Source organism: Nelumbo lutea, chromosome 1 (genome assembly GCF_056320005.1).
Source record: "Nelumbo lutea isolate HS-2025 chromosome 1, American lotus-T2T, whole genome shotgun sequence".
NCBI lineage: Eukaryota > Viridiplantae > Streptophyta > Magnoliopsida > Proteales > Nelumbonaceae > Nelumbo > Nelumbo lutea.
The window spans coordinates 10592298-10613674 of record NC_142684.1 but is presented as its reverse complement, the minus strand read 5'-3'; the positions used below and the strand labels follow the sequence as shown (position 1 = coordinate 10613674).

The window sequence follows — 21377 nt, the reverse complement described above, 5'->3', positions numbered from 1 at the left end:
GACAGTTCGAAAACTCCACTTGCCATGCAAGTTATACACCAAAACGAATCTGACCCATCTCATGCCAGTTGAGTTTGTGTAAATCTTACTTGGAAGAACTTATGGAAGATGAAATAACTCATTCCTCGCACCAAATGTTTCTATGGAGGTTTTGTAATAGAAGCCTTGCCGGTTTGTGCTGATTTGGCTAAACGTTCAGCTCATATTGATCCAACATCCTTTATGCCACGAGGATGTTGAAACGATAGATCTTTCTTTTGATGCCCCCACTAGTACACTTGGTATGATTTGCATCATCCATGGGCCCTTAGCTGGAACCGGATAGGTCAAATTTGAATTCCCATTTGCAGCCCTACGCAATATGACAAAATAGAACTAACCCAACGAAACCATCAAATCTTCAATAAGTTAATTTTCTTTCTTTTGTGATTACTGGACAATAAAATCATAGAAAATGGAACTTGATGTACAAATTTCATAGTACTTGACGAAAAAGACAACACGGTATAAGTAAATATCAGAACTGGACTGCATATGTTAGGAGAATGATCTGATTATACACTCAGATACAAAGAAAAAAAAAAAAAACTTGTTTCCTTTTTCATTTTCTTTGAGTTTGTTCATACATAGCGACACTAAGAGAGCTCCAAAAGGTTAAGACTACCAGTTAAAATAGAGGACCAACTCTTACCTTCACTAATGTAGATATGGGGCTTGGTACTGATACCCATTCCCAAAGTAGTTTCCATGGCTAGGAGAGAGACTATAGGCAGAACCCAGGAGTGAAGAACCATGGTTGTCAGTGTGGCCAGGGTAGAGATATGGCCTTTCATACATGTAAGGTGGGTACCTATCAGCTGCTCTGGTATAGAAGCTCTTATCAGGGATGTTAGTGATCCGGGGACCATATCCCCCACCATTAGCACGGGGCCTTTTGGATTGAGGCTTTGCAGCTTCAGCCACCCTCTTCTTGTCAGCCTTTGCCTTCTCAAGCTGGACTACCCTTTTCTGAAGAGGGTCCATCGGATACTGCTCCTCGAGCTTGTGGTCTTCAATGCACTTGATCACGGCCTTGAGGGCAGCCAGCTCTCGTTCATTCACCTCATTCTGAAGCAATTTTAATAGGAAATCAAGTAAGAAATAAGTAGCTAAGAATAAATTATAAATTATGATGGTGGTTATGCCTGGACGATTAAGTAACAACTGCCCACGTGATGCATTTTGACAAATAAGGTCCTATAGTATTCCCATACCTTTGGGAGCTAAGAATTTTTAGCTCCCTTTCTTGGTAACTTTATTCCATTTTTAATGAAATCTGTGGTTATTGATCAAAAAAAAAAAGGCCCTATAGTATGCAGAATACTTTCCATTTCCATGTTGATATTTATTTTCACTTTATTGAAAATACAATTAAAAAAATGAGCCTATGGAGAATAACCAATATCCTAACAAATTAAACAATATTTTAAACAGCAATAATTCAGCATTAAAGAAAAAAACATAGAAAAGCAGCAGCACAGAAAATGAAAAGAAAAGTAGCGAGCAACGCCTCTGCTTTATAGGTGGTTGTGATGCGAGAGAGCAAAAGAAATGGAGCCTAGCCAAGAGCAAGAAAGTTAATAGAAAAAATAAACACCTTTTTTTTCTAATTATGTACTAATTGTACTTCTCGCATGTAACAAATAACACCAGAAAGACAAAAAATAGATAGGACACATATAGAGCCATATAATAGGGTGTACACCACTAAAAGTAAAGAGAAGTAGGTTCACTGCCTTGTTGGCAAGCCTTGGCAGGCACCTTGATAACTTATGAACTTGATAAGTGCCATATTTACAATGTTTTAGTAGTGATTAAAGTAATCCTTAAGAAAAACAAAGTGAGAGGGAGAAAACAGAAAGAAAGAAGGAAATTGGGTAATTTTGCCTATTCCTTACCCTACTTCATTTGAAGAAAATAGAAACTTAAATTGGGTTTCTTAAGAATCAAAGATAGGACTTTATAATGATTTTACAATTCCTCTCCCATGAAATTCATTGAACACCTCCACTATGTATGTATGTATGTATGTATAACTTGCCTTTCCAATACAAAGCATTCTACCTCGAAGTATGTGCAAGATAGAATTGAAGTGACCCACCAAGGTTTCCTCATCTTATGTAAAAACATACTCATCTATCACTAGTCTAGATACCGTGCTCTTTTCCTTCTCATGTTTACCAGGTACTGAAAGAACTTTCTGTTACCATCCCATTTCTTTTTTTTTTTTTGATGAATCATGAATAATTTTATTAGAATGAAAATAAAGTAAACTGACAAGTGGATACAATCCAGAGTCCTCCCAGAAGGCACGAGTTGCTGCCTTCCAAAGCACAGAAAATCAAAATAAAATTACAATTACAATTGAGCCCAGAACAAGTGATCCCTGTTCACCCCTTGCTTAGCTACTAAGTCTGCCAGCCCTTTTGCCGAACTCCTTTCCCACTGAACTCTCACTGTGAGATTGGAAGTAAGCCACTTAAATCTCCTTATCTCTCCCCCTAAAAGACCAAGCTGCTGTCTCTGGTTCTTTTAGCCACCCAGTTACCACTTTAGAGTCACCGTCAATGATCAATCTCCCAAAGTTCAACCTTTTAGCATTTGTGCACCCTGTATAGCAGCTTGCATATTTCTGCACTAACTGCATCCCCCACTTTTGCCTCTTGCTCATCTCTTCCCCTCGTAGGAGTGTTTCCAGCTCTTCCTTTAGTTTGATTCCTTTCCTCTTCAAACATTTGTCCTTGAGCTTCCTTATTATTCAACTCTACAATTTCATTATTATTTTCTCCACTCTTCCAAGAATCATTTTTATTCCAAATTCTAATTTTAGCTTTTAGGAATTGTAGCGCCTTAACAAAATCTATATCCTTTCCATCTTGCCTCCATGTCCCCTTCTCCCTACCAATCTAACATTATTATTAAAAGGACAATTTAACAACATGTTTTCAAATTAAATAGGAGATAGGTTGAGTTTCTCTTGATGCAACATAATTGGGCGATCTAACATAGGTCCAGATAAAGCTCTATTTAAGCCCTCTCAATGTTCCTCTCAACCCAATTTATCAAAAAAAAAAAAAAAAAAGTTCCTCTCAACCCAAAGAGAAGAATAATCTTCTGATTTAAAGAAAGTGGGTTCTCAATGAATGTTGGACCTAAGTGAAACTAAGCTTGCAAGAGTGGTGATGAACTCGGTTGTTTCAAGTTGGAGATGAGGGTGCATGCAATTTATTTCAAGAGTTGGAGCAACACTTCCCTATATTGTCAGATCATTTGGCAGACTCGTAGTATGGCTTGATAAAAGATCCCCAGATGTGGAGACTAGTGAAGATGAACAGATCTCCAAAGACTATTCTGCTCCTAATCTAGTGGACAGTGATGATGAACTCGTTTACTATCTTGGGGGCATTCCTGGCTTCAGAAAAGCAAAGGAGTTGGGGAACCTTTTTTTCTGGATGCAGTTGTGGGGAAGTTAAAAGAGGTGCAAAGGCATCAGAAGCCAAGGTAGAGGTGGCAGAGGAAGAAAAAGATACTGAATTTTTTTTAGCGGTTTCTTGGTTTTGTAGTTTGGTATCGTTTTTTATTTCCTCTTGTTCTTTTTTGTAAGGTCCGGTTATTGTTGTTTAGTGTGGGCCTGATCTTTTGTTCGGCCAAGCCTGATAGGTGGGATAGTTTATTTGTGATTGATGGCTTTGGTCTTTTGGGCTAATTGTTTTTACTGTAGGCTTGTTTTTGTTTTGCCCCAGCATGATAGGTGGGTCTGCTCATTTGTGGGTGGCTCTGGGTTTGGGCTTTTTGGTGTTCAGCAGTTGGGCCTCTTGTACCTTCTCTCCTTTTTTTTTCTCTATTATAAAGTTATATTTTACTACCCCCCCAAAAAAATTGCAAGAGTGGATTCCTTTAGCTGCAAATGACACTTCCAAGTTTCAAATTTCTGCAGGTCTCCATAACCACTATAACCTAAAGAGTAAGCTCCTATTACTAATAAGTAATAACACTACTCAGAGGCAAAGATGGAACATAGGAGAGGGAAAACATGGATATGGTAACCAATCCTAGAGATACAAGAATCCAATACATCAGTTGAGGCCTAAAGCTATGATCTTATTTATGCTAGATTGGGTGCAGGATACTAAGCTACTCTTTCTCTTTTTCTTTTACTTTCTTTGAAAAGTAACAGAATATACTTCATTAAAAGCCATTCATATAGACCCAGCTATGTAGGCAATCTAGGATAGTCTAATTAAGAGAAATGGGCATGTAGTAGAGCCTACTTAAAGGGGAAGCAAGCCCTAAATTAATCTAAGTGAGGATTGCAATCATGGTTACTTAAGGGGTCCACTTTGTGAGGCCACTAGGAAACATCTAGACATCTAGAACCCAACCCCCCTCTTATTTGAGGTGTCCCACTTCTTTCAATGGGGGTGTCAAATGTCCTCTCATAAAGAGAACACTTCTTTTCTCTCCATTAATCCCTTCCTAAGTAGGAATGTAGGATTACCCATGGCACCCAAGGAGAAAGGGATGGCTAGTTTCTTTGTCATATGATAGATTATGATTACTTGCACAATATTGATAGCCACAACAAGGGAGAGATTAATGAGGATGTTGCTCATAGAATTAAAGCAGCATGGGCAAAAATGCGGGGGTGCATCTAGAATCTCTTGCGACTCAAAGGGTCTAGAAAAGTAGAGGGAAGTCCAAAAGGGCATGTTTGCAGGCAGTGAAACAATTTGACAGCCCATAATGTGAAAATGGATATGGTATTGAGCAGAGTAGAAGGGTAGAATAAGATTCATGCTGAAGCCCCATTGCAACTTGAAACTCCGATGTCTCTCCCGCAAGTGTTCCAATATTGATTTTTCCACCCTCACATATGTCTTTAATTAGGTCCACATAAATTTTTTATTGGTAAGTTCAAATACCTATTTGGTACTCATTTTTTTCCAAACCCCACCATAACTATCTTTCAAAAGATTCTATCCTATACTTCTTTTATGAATCTATCGTATGCTTTCTTCAAATTAATAAATACTAAGTGAATATATCTCTTCCTCTCCCTAACCTTTTCTATCAATCATCTTAAAAAAAGATAGCGTCCATGGTTGATCTACCTAACATAAAACCAATTTGCTTTTTTGAGATACTTGTTTCATGTAATAACCTTTGCTCAATCTCTCTCTCCTAAAGTATTATAATGAGGCTCATATGTTTAACCCCACAATAACTGTTGCAACTTTGTATCGCATATTGCCTTTGCCTTCAGGCATAGGCACCATGATGCTCTTTCTCCATTCTTATGGTTCTGGAATCTTCTTTGTTTTCAACATTTTATTAAGGGTAAAATACTTAAACCTCCCCTGTAGCTTTTGACAACGGCTTTAACCTCCCCTTCATCTTCAAATGTAGGCACCATGATGCTTTTTCTCCATTCTTCTGAAACTTTTCTTTGTTTCCATCATTTAATTAAGGGTAAAATACTTAAACCTCCCCTGTAGTTTTTGACAATAGTTTTTACCTCCACAAAACCTCCCTTTACATTTCGGATAATGATCCAAAGAGACCCCTTCATTAGTTTGAATAGACAGACAGATTAAAATGACTATACTACCTTTTTATGTCTGCTTAGTCAGAAAAGTACCTTCCATTTACCAAGCCTATCCTTCAATTAACTTACTATTTCCTTTCTTCTCAAGTTGTCCCACCAAAAGCAATACCTGAGAAATCAAATAAACAAATCAGATGCAAACATAGATATGATAAATCTTTGCTTCTTGAGAGTTTTGGAAATAATAAATTCATTTGCAACCCTTTTCCGACAATATTTTGATGCTCCAAACTCTGTCTCTCCAAATGCAATATCCATGTCAATACTCTATCAAATGATTTCATGCAGTGACTAACTATAAAAGAAAACAGCCCTAATTCTAATCTCCTCTACACTCCTCAATCTGAGGTCAATATTTGACATGTCCAATTTGGTGATCCTCTTGAATAAATGTTGGTGTCATGTAGCAACAATGGAGGCGATCCTCCCCGTGCTCTCCATCTTCATTCTCTACATCACGGTGATCTTCACGGTCCTCAAGCCCAACGACCCCAAGACTCAACTTGTCTCAGCAACAACAGATAGTATAGTGCCATGTGTGTCATTCCCAAACCTTAAGATAGAGTCAGACCATCACCCTAAACTTCCAAATCCTTGTGAGCAACCCATGCTAGCTTCAAATGCAGTCCAGGAAAGAAACTTGTGTTCTACCATGGCAACCATGTTCTAGAGGTTGACTTGGCTCATAGCAAACCCCATTAGGGTTGTCAATGGACTTTGAAAGCCCGATACCTGACTCAACTTTAAATCTGATTAACTCGGATTTGGATGTTAGAAATTGCATTTGATCAATAATCGGATCAGATGTTTTGGGATGTCTTGCTTATTCTCTTCGTATTCCTTGTATTGTTTGATCTCTTAATATATTTTTCATTAATGATCAAAAAAGTATTTATAAACTGATAGTTGAGACATTCAGACCAAGTTAATGTTTTGCCACAGAAAAGATGGCTAGGTTAAATGAGTAAAGAAGTGCGTTTAATGCATGTGCCTTATCACCACTTTGAGAAGGGAAAAAATTAAACATTAATCATAAGATCTTGAAATACGAAAATCACACCTGGGCAGTTGGAGATGTGTTTCCAGGTTTGACTGGTGAAGAAGCTTTTCTTGCCTCCTTTAAGTAGTTTTTCAGTAAGGGCACAGGTGAAAATTGTTCAGTAAGGTCAAATGCATAAGCCAAGTTAACAGCATCAATATACCTACTGTTGTTCATGAGTACTTCAATGACACCTGAAAATATAGGAACAGAAGGTTGAGAATATGTAAATGGAACGATTAAAGTTGAGCGGCAGAAAAGGGCTGGTCATCTTCTTTCTTTTTCTTTTCTTTTCTGTTTCTTCTTGCAAAAGCAACAAATCAATGAGATACTAGTAATGAACTAAAAGAAAATGCAACTCAAGCCCCACAACCTCAAACATTGACTAAGGAGCACACTACATAGTGATGAAATTTTTTGATATCTTTTGAAGGGCTACACAACGGGGTAGCCCATCCCCCAACCCAGGTACAGGCGGGATTCGATCCCAAGTCTCCGCTACGACCAGCAGGAGACCTTACCAACCAGCTGGATGGTACCTTGCCTACACAGTGATAAACATTGAGCACTGATAACACCAAATGTAAAGTGTACATGAAAGAGACAAATTGACTAAGATTTTTGTATCCAATTCACAAATCCAAAAGGGTCAGAACCATATATATATATATATATATATATATATATATATATATATATATATAATTTGATGAAGTTTAGTATATTATTTGAGCAAAGCTACAACAGGATTTGTTTAATTCTCCCCCCCCCCCACAAAAAAAGGGCATTGCATCTGCACCCACATGTTGAGGCAATTCTGTATATTCCCCCCATGTTTTACAGATTGGCAGCATCCATGCTCCTACCATTAAAGGCAACCTAAAATAATTATTTCAAATTATGAGGCAACAGAAACATTTGGATTTTGAATTGAAAAAACATGAAGGCGCAGATTTCTAAATTAAAACAAATATAATTTATACCTTTACGAATTTCTTATTTCATGATTTTTATCAGAAACACAGAAATCAGAAATTTATTGAGAATAAAAGGAAAGAGAATACAACAAGAAGTGAGAAAAAATCAAACCCATTACAGAGTTACCCCCCCCCCCAATTACAAATGTGAGGGACCAGGATTACACACACTGCTGCCATCAAACCAATGAGAATTTTTGTTTCCTAGAGGAAGAGTCAGCTATAGATGATTTAAACTAACGGTTTCAAGTTGCTTTTGACAGAAGAGGCAAGAGGTTGATTAATGCAAAACCTAAAAACATAGGGGGAATATATAAAACTGCTAAAGATGTGGAGACTGATGAAAATTAAAAATACCAAAAAAAGAAATAAAATCTATTAAATGTGCATACCCACCAACATGGATAAAAAGGTTTCAGATATAAGAGAAGGCGAACCTGGCATTTTTTCTGTCAATCCAAGAGAGCGACACAGATCAGCTGTTTGGCGACGACGTGAAACAGTTGGTATTAGCTTGGTTATTTCTTCCTGATTGAAGCCCGATGAAATGCCAAAAGTGGCCAGAAGTTGTAGGAATGCATGAGCCTCCAAGGAGTTGCCACTGCTAGCATCAACATCAAGATCATCCAACTTTGGCTTCCACTCTTTGGCAATCACCTTTGCCTTATCCTTAACATGTTCAGAAATTACATCAGAAACTGCACTGGGATCTTCTGCTAACATTTGGCTCAGACACTCCATCAACATGATACAGGTTCTTCGGAGACCCAAGAGGTTTGCATCCCTCTTTGCATCCACTGCTGACACATCCATGGGATAGAAATCCTCCAGAGAGGCCAAAACTAAGTGCGCTGGGTTTGTTGCAGCTTTCAGTGCAACAGGAATCTCTTCCCGAATGGCAGCTAGGTTCTTACGATTGTCTGAGATGAATTTGTGGAGTCCTTTTGAATCCATTTCTTCACAGAGTTTAGTTAACTGGGAAGGAGGCTTGACTTCCATATTTCCATAAATAGAAGGGTTTTGCACATTTTCTGAAATGGAACTATCTTTGGCATTGGGTGGTTTCTCTTCCACAATTTCTTCAGCCCCACCACTTTCCTTATTGTTAAAAACAGCAGGTTCTGAAGACAATTCATTCTTGCACTTCTCAACAGCAATTCCTATAGCAGAGAGAGCAGCATCTCTCTTTTCTTGGAGTTTCTCTAATGAGGCATGTTCCTTGGCCACAACTGCAGCTTCACGCTTCTCCAGAATCTCTCTAGCCTCTGATACCTTGGTCTCATATTTCTTCTCCTGCTCCTCCAATTCATTGAACCGTTGTTTCAAGGACCTTTCAAGCCCATGAAAGTGTTCTTCAAGTTCTTTCCATTTCAGGTTCAAGGTTATAGCACGGTGGCTTTCAAGCTCAGCAAAAGCTTGTTGAAGCTGTTGTATCTTTGAGGTTGCACAGTCTATGAGTGTGGCAACTGATTGTGTATCAGCCATGGTAGATGAGCCCTAGAGATAAAGGAAATGGTTAATCACACTTCAATAATTAATAATTAATAATTATATAGTTACTATTTTAGCTAGCATACTTTTACAATTATGATTGAGGTCTTAAAAGAAAATTTTAAAAAGTTAAGTAATACATGAAACACTACTACAGTTACCATTTTGCACTTATCTTTGTCCAAATTTTGCATTTAGCATACCCATGAAGAAAGAAAAAGCAAAGGGCATTGAAGACGGTTTTATGATGTAAATCTGAGTTATCCATTTTCTGAAGCTACTGTTTCTACCCCAGCTTCCCAGGTATTTACAGTTTCAAGGATTTTACAACCCCTTGCAGTGTTATCAATGTGGTAAAACGATGACTAGTTGTTTTGGTCTCTCTAATCAATGCGATCAATAGTTAGAATTAGTGCCTAGGTGCTGACTAGTCAACAAGAAAAAGATATGTTCTAAAATTTAAGATATTGATGAATTATCAAAAAAAAAAAGATATTGATGCAATCTGAGAAATAACTTAATATAAACTACAACTATACAAGAAAAGAATGATATTGAACATTTAGTTTATAGTCTTCATTTTGCAAATAAAGAAAAAGCTAAGTTGAATAGGCTAGAATAGGGGATCACAGCCTTTGTTTTCAAAAGAAAAGTGCAACCTTGACCATAAGATGTGCCCTATGTTTGTGGTACCACTGACTGGAAGAAAACTTAAAAGAACTCCTCCACTGACTATTTTTATTTTATGATTATGATTTTTTTTATATTTTATATACCATCATTTAATCATATTCCATCACAAATATTTAAAGCAACAGCATGAATATAGCAAAGTGCAAACATATTTCATATCATTTCAAACGATTAGATACACAAATAAACAAATAAAAACTTTAAAATGCCTTTGTGGTTGACTAGGTTTGAAAATCACCAATAACTAGTCAACCTAGTCAATGACTAGTTGTCCTAGGTGACCGCATCATGAGTATTGATCAACTAGTTAGTTATGCAGTCAATCAAATCCTCAACTGACTAGTCAACATGTTGATAACACATCCCCTTTGCTCCTCACAGAATATTCTTCTCTGTTTGGGACCAGCAAAACACAGGAAAAACACTCATGTTCATTTGCTCAAAAAGAGAGAAGCAACCTAGAGCTCTGCTCATCTTCCCCAAGCATGTACCATGTGCTTGAAAGACATGGACTTACTGCCACACCGTCAAAACACCAGAAGAATTTTAGATTGTTTTTCCCTCGGTTTGTTTGATTTGGAATTGGTGATTTATGGATATGCTAGATCATCTTCCCCAAGCATGTACCATGTGCTTGAAAGACATGGACTTACTGCCACACCGTCAAAACACCAGAAGAATTTTAGATTTTTTTTCCCTCGGTTTGTTTGATTTGGAATTGGTGATGTTATGGATATGCTAGAACATAGAAATTAGTAAATGGATGCCAGTAAACCTTGGATTGAAAGGGAAGATGTAAAAGCTGATAATGCATGTTCAGAAATAATCAAATGTTTGAAGGTAAAGTAGCGTTCTTTGCAGCACTAAAAAAGTGAACTTATTTCTCATTGGCTCTTGTATGTTTTTTTTATCAATAACTCAGAAAAAAGATTTCATTAAGCAAATTAAGGTAACACAACAAGAAGTTGTGAAGGATACAAATAGTTACCAAATGTCAAAACTCCCCAAATATTACAACTGAGCCCAAAACATAGACTGTCTTTGTACCCCTTGTTTAGCTAAACCATCCGCCAAACTGTTGGCAGATCTTCTAACCCAGTTAACTTGAATAGACATGTCCCTAGTAAGGCTGCAACTTGGGCCGGGTTAGCCCAAACCCAACCCGAAAAAGTCGAGTTGGGTTGGATCAGGTTGATGCTCAGGTTAGGGTTAGGGTTGAAAGTTATAAACCCAACTTTACTTCGGGTTGGGTTAGGGTTGACCCCTCAAGCACCCCGACTCTATAGTACATATCATATACAAACATATGTCATATATATATATAATACATTGATTTGTTTAGATGCATGATAGTTGTATACTTGTATAGCCACCACCACATACTATCATTTATTTCATTTAAGATAATCACTTCACTTAAACCCAATTGGAAATACTAAAACCTTGATAATAATATTTTATGTTTTTTAATATTTTATTCTTTATCCCATCTCTGTTGTTTGCCACCCATAGCTTGCTGCCCATAAAAGGTCTATTATAAGTCATCATAACAAACTATAGTTATTTCAAACACTTTTTTATCTGAATTTTGTGCTTGAAGAACCAATAAAAACATAAATAAACAAATACTAATAAAACATAGGATTACTATATGTAATGAAAGTTGAGTTAAGATCTAAGATTAAGTTCTACGAGATTTTAAGGGATGGGAAGAAGGTTGGGTTAGGCCCAGCCCAACCCGCCCGAAGTTGACTTTGGGTTGGGTTAGGGTTGAAGGAATTTAGTTAGGGTTAGGGCTGGGTACGTCGGGTTGAAGGTCGAGTTGTATTAGGGTTGACCTCAACCCAACCTAACCCAGCCCGACTTGCAGCCCTAGTCCCTAGAGAGCCATTTGAACCTCATGAGGTCATTCCTTAGGTGCCAAGAAAGTCCTTCCCCCTTCTTTAACCAGTACACAACTGTTTTGGAATCACCTTCAATAATTAGCCTTTCAAGACCCAATTTCTTATATATATATATATTCCTCATCCCTGATAACCCCTCCAATTCCAAAAGGCACATATATTATCATTAACTCTTGTATGTTGGCAACTGATGAATCACTTTTTTTCTCAAATGCACATCTCTAAACTCTCTTCAAAGGAATCTAGTGGAGAAATTAATAAATAGATGTCACTAAGCCTTGAATTGAAAGGGAAGATGTAAAATTAGGAGCCACTTTAGCATCCCATTCATTGTCTAAAGCACCATGAGTACTCATATGACCTTATTCTAGAGCCTTTAGTTTTCTAGAGGCAAGCACCACGACCATTTATCAAGCAAGGCAGTATTTCTAAGTAGCAGATTTCCTATTTCCAAACCTCACCACTCCTTTGCCCTACACACCACTTCCTATTTTACTAGGTGATCTTTCTTTTTATCCCCCAATTCTCATAAAAAGTCTCTCATGTATTTTTCTAACTTCTTTGCCACCTTAACTGGTATGTGAAAAGTGGAGAGGAAATAGGTGGGTAAGTTGGCCATTATGGATTTAGTCAAAGTTATCCTTCCCCCAAGTGAGATATAGTTTCTTTTCCACAAGGCCAACTTTTTTTATGATAAGTAATGAACGGTTTTATTAATAATAAGAAATCATAAATCATAAGAAAGCTACCCACAAAGAGGCACAAGATACAGCCTCAGATCAACACAAAGAGTTGCAATTTAGCCCAACAAAGCTGATTCCTATGCACCCCTCGTTTGGCTAGAGAAACTACTAATCCATTTGCCTGTCTCCTTTCCCAATGAAAACTGACTGTCATATTTGTGATTAGCTATTTGAATCTTCTCAAAGCCCCCCTATAAGACCATGCTACTGTTTCCAGTTCTTTCAACCATCCAATTACCAATTTGGAGTCACCTTCAATTAACAGCTATTCACAATTCAGTTCTTGGACTTCTGCATTAACTGAATCCCCAACTCCAATAGGAACAGAATATAAAGCAACAATTAGACCCACTGCATTTCTAGACACTGCCCTGGATTGCCAAAACCACTACCATCAAAATTGAGCTTGATGACGCCTTCAAGAGGTTTCCATTCCATAATTCTCACACTAGAGCTTTTGGCAACCAACTCCTAGTTTCTCCATGAATCATCAAAGGACAAAGTACAAAAAGGGTCGAAAGCCTTCACCCAGTTGATGGCTCTATTAATTAAAAATTCCCAAACACTAACCTCATCCCTTTCCTTCTCATCAAAGATCCTGGTATTTCTTTTCTCCCAAACAATCCAAAGCAAGGCAAGTAGTAGTAGTAGTAGTAGAAGAAGAAGAAGAAGAAGAAGTAGAAGAAGAATATATAGAAGAGGAAAATGTGTTGATTATATAAAATTTTAAGTTCTTACTTATTGGTTCAGGTTTTTAAGTCTTTGAGGGTTCAATACAGCATTTAGCAATGTTTGTGTTGATTAAACCCTAATACATAAGAAAATAATAAAAAGAAATTAGTATATAAGCACACAAAATGATTATTTTAGTTTAATAATGTCCATTTTATAATTATAATCTCAAAAAACAATGAATAAAAGAGTATTTTATAGTAAGAAGTAGAAAACTGCTTGGCAATTAGGCAAGGCGAGCCTCAAAGGGCGCCTTGTCGCCTAGGTGCCACCTTGACAACTATGGTCTTAACTCTTCAGGGTGGCTTCCAATTTGTGCAACTTCAGGCCAAGATCTCATAATATTTTTTTTTATCAATAACATCGCCAAGATCTCATAATATTGCTGATTGAAAAGATTCTGAAAGTCTCCAAAGTTTTTACCCTGTGTGCAGCTCTGATTAGGATAGCTTCCAACAACTAATCCTTTGATCTGCTCTTTTCATTGAAGATTATATTATTTCTTCCTTCCCATATTGTCCACACCACGGCAACCCTTACTGTCCTCCACATGATCTTCCCTCTTTTTTCCTTGAACCTTAGGAAATTGGTGTTGAATAAACTTACCACTTCTTGTGGGGCCATATGCAACCAAATAGATAACAAAAATATTCCCAAACACAAAACACTAGAGGACAGAAGATTAAATGAGAAATAAATTCTCCACAAGCCTTACAAAGGACACACATATAAGGAGATAGGCAAGAATTGGGCCTCCTTTTCTGTAGCATATCATAGGTGCTAACCTTACCAAGAAATACTTCCTAGTACAGAGTTTGAATTTTAGGTGGAATGGGTTTACACCAAATTTCTTTGATTCTTTCACTGGGAAGGCCACCCCCAAAGAGGTGGAGTTAACTAAGAGGTTAAAAAAGAAGCATGAGAGAACAATCCATTAGAAGAGGGGGTCCAGACCCTAACATCAGGTGAGTTTTGGTCCCAGAACATAGTCACCAAGAAGATTAGCTTCCATCAAAGTTCAATTTCACCATTTGTTGTGCTGGTGGGGACCAAACTTCCTAGATCATAGCTCTGGTAGTAATAGATGCCACAATACCCCAACTTCTATAAATGTCTTCAACTGAGAAATCTTTAAAAAGATCACAGGATTTCAACTGATGGATAACCTTAGTAGTTATTCCTTCCACAACCTCTTCCTTGGATCTACAACTGCCTTTGAAGATCCTATTGTTTCTTTCCTCCCATACTGACCACAATACAGCAGTTCTAGTGTCTTTCCACATAATCCTTTCACAAATCATTGGTTGCCTGTAAAAAGCTGGATCAAAGAGGTTCACCACGCTCGAGGAGGGAGTCCACCTGCAGCCAAAGAGAGAAGAGAACCAAGACCAAATAAAGAACACAAAGGGACATGAGATTAGTAAATGTGAAATTGTCTCACCAGAACCCAAACAAAGGCAACAAACATGGGGGGAGAGGCACATATTTGGCCTCTTTTTCTGCAATAAATCCAAGGTGTTGATTTTTTGGAGTACCACTTCCCAACAGAAGGCCTAAATTTTAGGGGTACAGGGCTACCCCAACCTCCTTTGAAGGAAAGTTCCCTACAAGGTTAGAGGTCTAAAGCAAAATGTTATAGAAAGAAGAGCAACTGAAAAAACCAAAAGGGGAAGGTTTCCAAATTTTGTTATCTCGACAGGATTGATCAAGAAAGACTTCCCCTAACTGAGTGATCAAATCATCAACCATCCCCATTTCAGAATCCCTTAGACCTCTTCTCAAGCCCAAATCCCAGTAGTTATCAACAAACAATGAAGAGATCACTTTTCTTTTGTTTTCAGACAAGGAGTAAATAGAAGGAAATTTATCTCTAAGGGAGTTTTTACCAACCCAAACATCTTCCCAAAACAAGACTTTATTTCCAACACAGACATCATATTTGAAATAAGGAAGCATAAGAGGCAAAATACCTTAAATAGCTTTCCAAGGAGAACATTGAGAAGCCCCAGGGTCGAGTCATGCATCCCAACCGTTATCTGCCAATCCATGAATACTAATAATCACTCTAAACCAAAGTCTGTCATGTTCCATCGGTAGTCTCCAAATCCATTTCCCCAACAAAGCCGTGTTTCTTAATCTTATATTTCCTAACCCAAGGGCCTCCATCATCCCTACTCCTAGAAACCACCTCCCACTTCACTACGTGATCCTTCTTAGTATCCCCTGGTTCCCACAAGAAATCCCTCATTATCTTCTCTAACTGGTTAGCTACTTTCATTGATACTCTAAAGGTAGACAGGAAATAAACTGGCAGGTTGGCTAAGGTTGACTTGATTAAGGTTATCCTACCCCCTAAAGAGATGTAATTCCTCTTCCAATTTGCTAACCTCTTGGAGAATCTTTCAATTACAGGTACCAAAAACTATCAACCATTGGGTTCCTCCCTCCCAGTGGTAGCCCCAAATATTGTAAAGGCCATCCCCCCACTTCACACCCCAAAATCCTAGCTAAGGAATCCACCTCCTCTCCCCCTAAATTGAGCCATGCCACACAACTTTTTCCCCAGTTCACTTTAAGATTTGACTTCCTTTCAAATTGAAGCACTAGACTCTTTAAGTTTCATAATTCCCCTTCCTCCCCGTCACAAAACAAGATGATGCCATTTGCAAATTGTAAGCGTGTGACCACCACCTCCTCCCTACCAATCCTCCAAGCTCTTATCAAATTGTTAGCATCAGCCCTCGAAATCATGGCACTCAACACATCAGCTACTAGGGTAAAGAGGAATGGGGACAATGGATCTCCTTGCTTAATACCCCTCTTTGCAGGAAAGAAACCCCTAGCTACACCATTCACCAATATTGAGAAATGACATGAAGAAATGCATCCCTTTACCCAATTGCACCATCTCTCCTCAAACCCTCTCCGCTTGAGAACCTCTAGTAAAAAATCCCAGTCCACCATGTCATATGCCTTTTCAAGATCCAATTTGCAAACCAACCCTTTTCCTTTCTCCTCCTCTTCACCTCAACACATTCATTGGCAATAAGTATTTGATCTACAATTTGTCTTCCTTCTATAAATGAAGTATTTGATCAACACATTCATTGGCAATAAGCATTTGATCAACACATTCATTGGCAATAAGTATTTGACCTACAATTTGCAAACCATCTCTCCCTCCTTCAACTTTAAGCTAAACTTCTAGGGTCCAAGACACATTGGCCAATGATTTAAACAGGAGAGGTGTCAAAAAGGTTTTATTCTATATAGCAAAAACTCTAGCCAACTAGCCATCACTATACTATTTGAGGATGGAACTTTGACAATATATATTTTTTGGTTCATCCTATAAAAGTTCAAAGTATTGATACACCTTTGTGTATCGGCAAAGGTGTATTGGTACTTTAAACCATGCACCTTTTATTTTTTTAGTTTTTTTTCAATTTTCAATTTTATAAATATTATTCAATAAAACAGGGTTCTCAAAAACACATGTAAACAGGTGTATCAGACCCCTAAAGAAAAAATACAATAGCCTGATACAGGGCATATCATATTGATAATTTGAACCTTTCATCATGTATCTTTTTTGGATCATCTTGTCATAGTTGTCAAGGCGACGCCTAGGCAACAAGGCGCCCTTGGAGGCTCGCCTTGCCCAGTCGCCTAGCAGTTTTGTATTGTGTCTTATAAAATACTTTTAAATTGTTACTTTTTTTTGAGATTATAATTATAAAATAGACATTATTAAACAATTACAAAAATATTCATTTTTTGTGTTTATAAACTAATTTCTTTTTATTATTTTCTTATTTGTTAGGGTTTAATCAACACGAACATTGGCGCCTTGAAAACTATGCATCATGTATATCCTTTTGTTTATATTGGTTAGTTGTTACTTCTCTCAAAACAATTGATGTAAATGTATATGTATTCTTCTAATGTACTAAAATTCATCAAGTGTAGATTCAATCTGGCTTTCATTATTAATACCAACTCCAATATTATCAAGAATGAAAGACAAAAAGATAAATAATGATCCACATGGGAAACTTTAGAAACAAAGAGGATAATATTGTTGTGGTGTTTCTAGGTCCAATTGGTGTAGGAGATTCATTGAGGATTGAAGTTATGGCTGCAATGTTGGAAAGCCAATTATTTACGGAGACTCCAAGCTGGCAGTTGGGTGGCTGCAAAAGGGAGAGGCCAATTTGTGGTGCTACAGGAATGAAGAAAAAAGGTTCAAGTAGCTGCCTAGAAACACGGAGATGAAGGTCTTATAGATTCCAGGAGAACCTAAAAGCTTGGTGGATGCTTTAGCAAAGCAAGGGGTGGATAGGGAATATATGTTTTGGGCACAATTGTAAGGAGTAAAAGGAATTGTAAGGGCCAAGATAAGACTCCTTATCTGTAAAAGATACTTGTACATATTTGAACTTCTTCACATTTCATTAAAAAGATTTGATTGTTACCAATCAAAAAAATAAATGACCTCCTTTACATCAATGATGGGTATGGTAGACATTGAAGATCAAAAAGGCCAAAGCTTGGTCTACCGTTTTGGATATAATACAACTTAAAGAATAAAAGTCTAACTGCAACAAATGCACAAATACAGATTGAACAAAATACTAGTACAATGTAAACAGGCATACAGTGTGAAGCTTCCTTTGCCAAACAGAGAATGGAGGAAAATGAATTCTAATCCTTTTCTTGATCAAAGATAATGAATATAGAACCTCTCACATGCATTGGAATTGAAGTTCCATTGTAAGGTAAATAACACAGTATAGAATATAACTCTTTGTTAGAAAATGGTAATATCAAGATGCAGGAACCAGCAAGTTCACTGTAATGCTTTGGCCTGAATGGGAGGCAAAAACTAGCATTAAACTAGTTCATATGAAAAGTAGATTTCCAAATTATATTACCTGAAGAAATGAAAATAATTGAAAAAAAAAAAGTCTAACTAGAGATAAAAATCTGAATAATGAAATAAGCAGCAAATAAACAAGAAATCAAGACAAACCCTCAGGGAAAATCAAAGAAGCTAAGAAAGGAAAAAAGGAAAACCAAAAGATTTTCTGTAGGGGCCATCAGCTATGAAGTGGTGGAAAAAGCAGTAATTTAGAAACATTGTTTTGAATACTAAGTAATATCATTGGAAAACAAACAGATTATTGGACCAGCTGCAGCAGACAAAGATAATCACCAGGAGGAGAATAAAGTAATACAGGAGGCACACCCCAAGTTGGATTGGCACCAAATGAGATAGCATGATTGGATAAGATCCACGCTATTGATTATCCTATATCAAGAAACCAAGGCATCCACAGGTAGGGGTAGGACTCTTTTTTTCCAAATGCAAGAAGAGGTGGTTCACAATTTCTTACTCCAATACCCCCTCCATGAAAATAATGCTGCAGCTGCAGTTCATTAGACTGTTTTGACAAATAGGTTATCTGCCAACATATCTTATGCATTATTAGCAAAAGACTTTCTTAGAATAGTTAATGTATTGTGGAATTTGGCCCCACTTGCCATCTCTTAAATATTTGGATAGAGCAAAATAAGAAGTTTTTTTACGGCAAGAGATGCCCAGAACAAGGGAGAGATTGAGGAGACCAAGAGATAACTCAATGTGACCATTTCCAGTACCTTGGTTCAATAATTCATAAACAAAGGAGAGATTGATGAGGATGTAGAGCAGGTTGGGCAAAATGGAGGGGTGCATCTGACCTTTGTGTGATACGAGAATACCACTTAGATTAAAAGGAAAATTCTATAAAACAGTTGTAAGGCCAGCTATGTTGTATGCAACAGAGTGTTGGGAAGTCAAGAAACATGTTCAACAAATGACTGTGGCAGAAATTCGAATGCTAAGATAGATGAGTGGAAAAACTAGAAACAATAGGATCAAGTATGAGGCCATCCAAAGAAACTTAGGAGTAGCTCCAATGGGTGATAAAATGAGAGAGAGAGAGAGCAGACTAAGATGATTTGCTCACATGAAAAGGAGACAACCAATAGCTCCAATTAGAAGAAGTGATTTGTTACAAGTGGAAGGGGCTAGAAGAGCTAGGGGTAGACCAAAAAGGGGATGAGTATGAGAAGTAAGAAATGATTTAAGCACTAATAATTTAACTATGAATATGGCTTTAAAAGTACATAGAATGGATTGGCGAAACAGGATTCATGTAGCCAACCCCATATAGTTGGGATAAGGTGTGGATGATCATGATGATGCCCAGATTTTAGGTTATTGAAAAAAATTAAGCATATTAGACTATGAATATAGATAAGATCTTGAAGATCTAGGGCATTGTCCAATGTTGGTCCCATTATTTGGGTATTGGGAGTGGTAGACTGGGTGCAGTCCTAACCTTTGGCATTTTTTCACACAAAGTGGCTGCCCTCAGACTAGAACCCATTTTCTCACACATTGCGGCCTGAGATTTTACCATCACACCAAGTAAACTTCAGAAACCTTCTCATGGTGGGGAAGAAAAACTTTTTGAATCCATGGAGATTGTATAGACTGTACATGTGTCATTGATGCAAAATCATTAACATTTGCAAATAGGGTTTTCCCTATATTACTTCTCATATATTAAACAATCACCACCCATGCTTATCAAAAGAATAAGGAAAAAAAGGAGGAATGGTAAACAAGAGCTGCAAGCTTGCCCAATTCCAAACTCCATTACTGTATAGGGAGTCTAGAAAATCCGTGCCCAAAGAAAACTCCTACTCAAAATGATCCAGTACCTTGTTTTCTTTTGTGGGAGACATAAAAAAAAAAAAAAAAAAAAAAAAAAAAAAAAAAAAACTCAACAATTTTCACAATCTAAGAATTAGAAGTTATCTCAGAAAAAACCGAACCCAAAACCATAAAAACATGAAATGCAGGGGTGGAAAAACATCAAAGGCTCTCATACCGAAGCAGTAAAATCCCACTAAAAACATGCAAATAGAAATCCTGAAAAAATCACTAAATTTTCAACCTCCAACGTGTTCCTTATGCTCTTTCCATATTTTCTTCATCAATAAACTTCCATTTATGACTATCAAAATAGGTCTCCATTCGTTCAACGGTCACCAACTACACGTATTACTTCACGAATTAAGAAATGCACAACCAAATCTATAAAGCCCATCAGTGGAAAAGTTGGCAATCCTAGCAATGCTATACAATAAACCCCCGATCAACCTACCTATAGCCTATTTTAAGAAAACCAACCCCTGAATGGAAAGATAGCTAAAAGGTTCCCAAACCCATATTTTGCCTGATCTCCTAATATTGCAATTTGCTCCGAAAGACTACATTTTGAAGCCCTAAACCTTGAACTGAAGCTTGAAGTCAGAAGAACCCTAAAAGTACAGGTACCCATAGTAAAACAAATAAAAAGAGAATGGAAGTAGGAGAGACACTTACAGTTTTTGAAGAATGTGGTTTAGATTAAGGAAGGAAAGGCAATGACGACGAGGGAGTGAGCGTGGAGAAACCGACAGGAACATCATATAAAAGAACAAAAATGGGGGCTGGGGTTACGGTCCTTTACATCGAAGCGAAAGGAAAAGCGCTCTTGCTCTCTCTCTCAAGTCTTAAAGACATGACGTCAGATCAGAGCTCCTCCAACCCAACTCGCTAACTCGCTAATGCACGCTGAGGATGCGATAAATGTAACCCACGCACCGACCGACTCATAAATAGACATCGCGGTGTAACTTGGGGCTGGCACTGAAAACCTGAAATTCGACTTGGACCTGGTTTTGTACCGTAGGCAACCAAAATCGGATTAGACCGGAGGGCCATTCGCGATAATTACCCTCTGAATTTTTATCGTGTGACAAATACTCCGGAGTCCGGACCATCAAGTGAGAAAATAGAATGTGTTAAATTATCAAAATATCCATCTCAACTTTATGTTTTTATCATTGCCCTTCTCTTAAGCCTTAATTAAACTTATCTTCACTGCGGAGTGCATTGATCAAAGTAGACAGAATTCGAATCATGACCCTCCTTAATCACACGGTCAAAAACCCCCAGATGGGGTCAAAACGCACGTACGGGAAAATCTGACTCACAATCAACTTAGCTTCTTCGGCCTTCTTCTTCCTGTACAGTGTTATTTTTTTTATCCACAAGTC

The 21377-nt window shown here is 37.6% G+C and overlaps 1 protein-coding gene across 2 annotated transcripts; it reads right to left on the bottom strand.

The window, feature by feature from the left end:
* Nucleotides 1-448: 448 nt before the first annotated feature.
* Nucleotides 449-21034, bottom strand: LOC148873488 (FRIGIDA-like protein 3). 2 transcript variants are annotated; one of them, XM_088976904.1, is made up of 4 exons: nt 20662-21034; nt 8098-9157; nt 6705-6877; nt 449-1107 (listed from the first exon to the last, which is right to left on the bottom strand). In XM_088976904.1, exons 2-4 carry the CDS (start codon nt 9143-9145, stop codon nt 697-699), a joined length of 1632 nt encoding a protein of 543 aa, XP_088833030.1. In that variant the 5' UTR covers nt 9146-9157; nt 20662-21034; the 3' UTR covers nt 449-696. The 2 variants fall into 2 exon arrangements, with proteins under 2 accessions (XP_088833030.1, XP_088833036.1); XM_088976910.1 differs by lacking the exon at nt 20662-21034 and adding an exon at nt 20231-20659.
* Between the last annotated feature and the right edge of the window lie 343 nt (nt 21035-21377).

Excerpts from the sequence above, each read along its gene's own strand:
- LOC148873488 (XM_088976904.1), bottom strand. The coding sequence starts at position 9,145 with ATGGCTGATACACAATCAGTTGCCACACTCATAGACTGTGCAACCTCA. Across the intron at positions 6,878-8,097 it reads ATTGACAGAAAAAATGCCAG|GTGTCATTGAAGTACTCATG; the intron begins GTTCGCCTTCTC and ends CTATATTTTCAG. Across the intron at positions 1,108-6,704 it reads ACACATCTCCAACTGCCCAG|AATGAGGTGAATGAACGAGA; the intron begins GTGTGATTTTCG and ends AAATTGCTTCAG.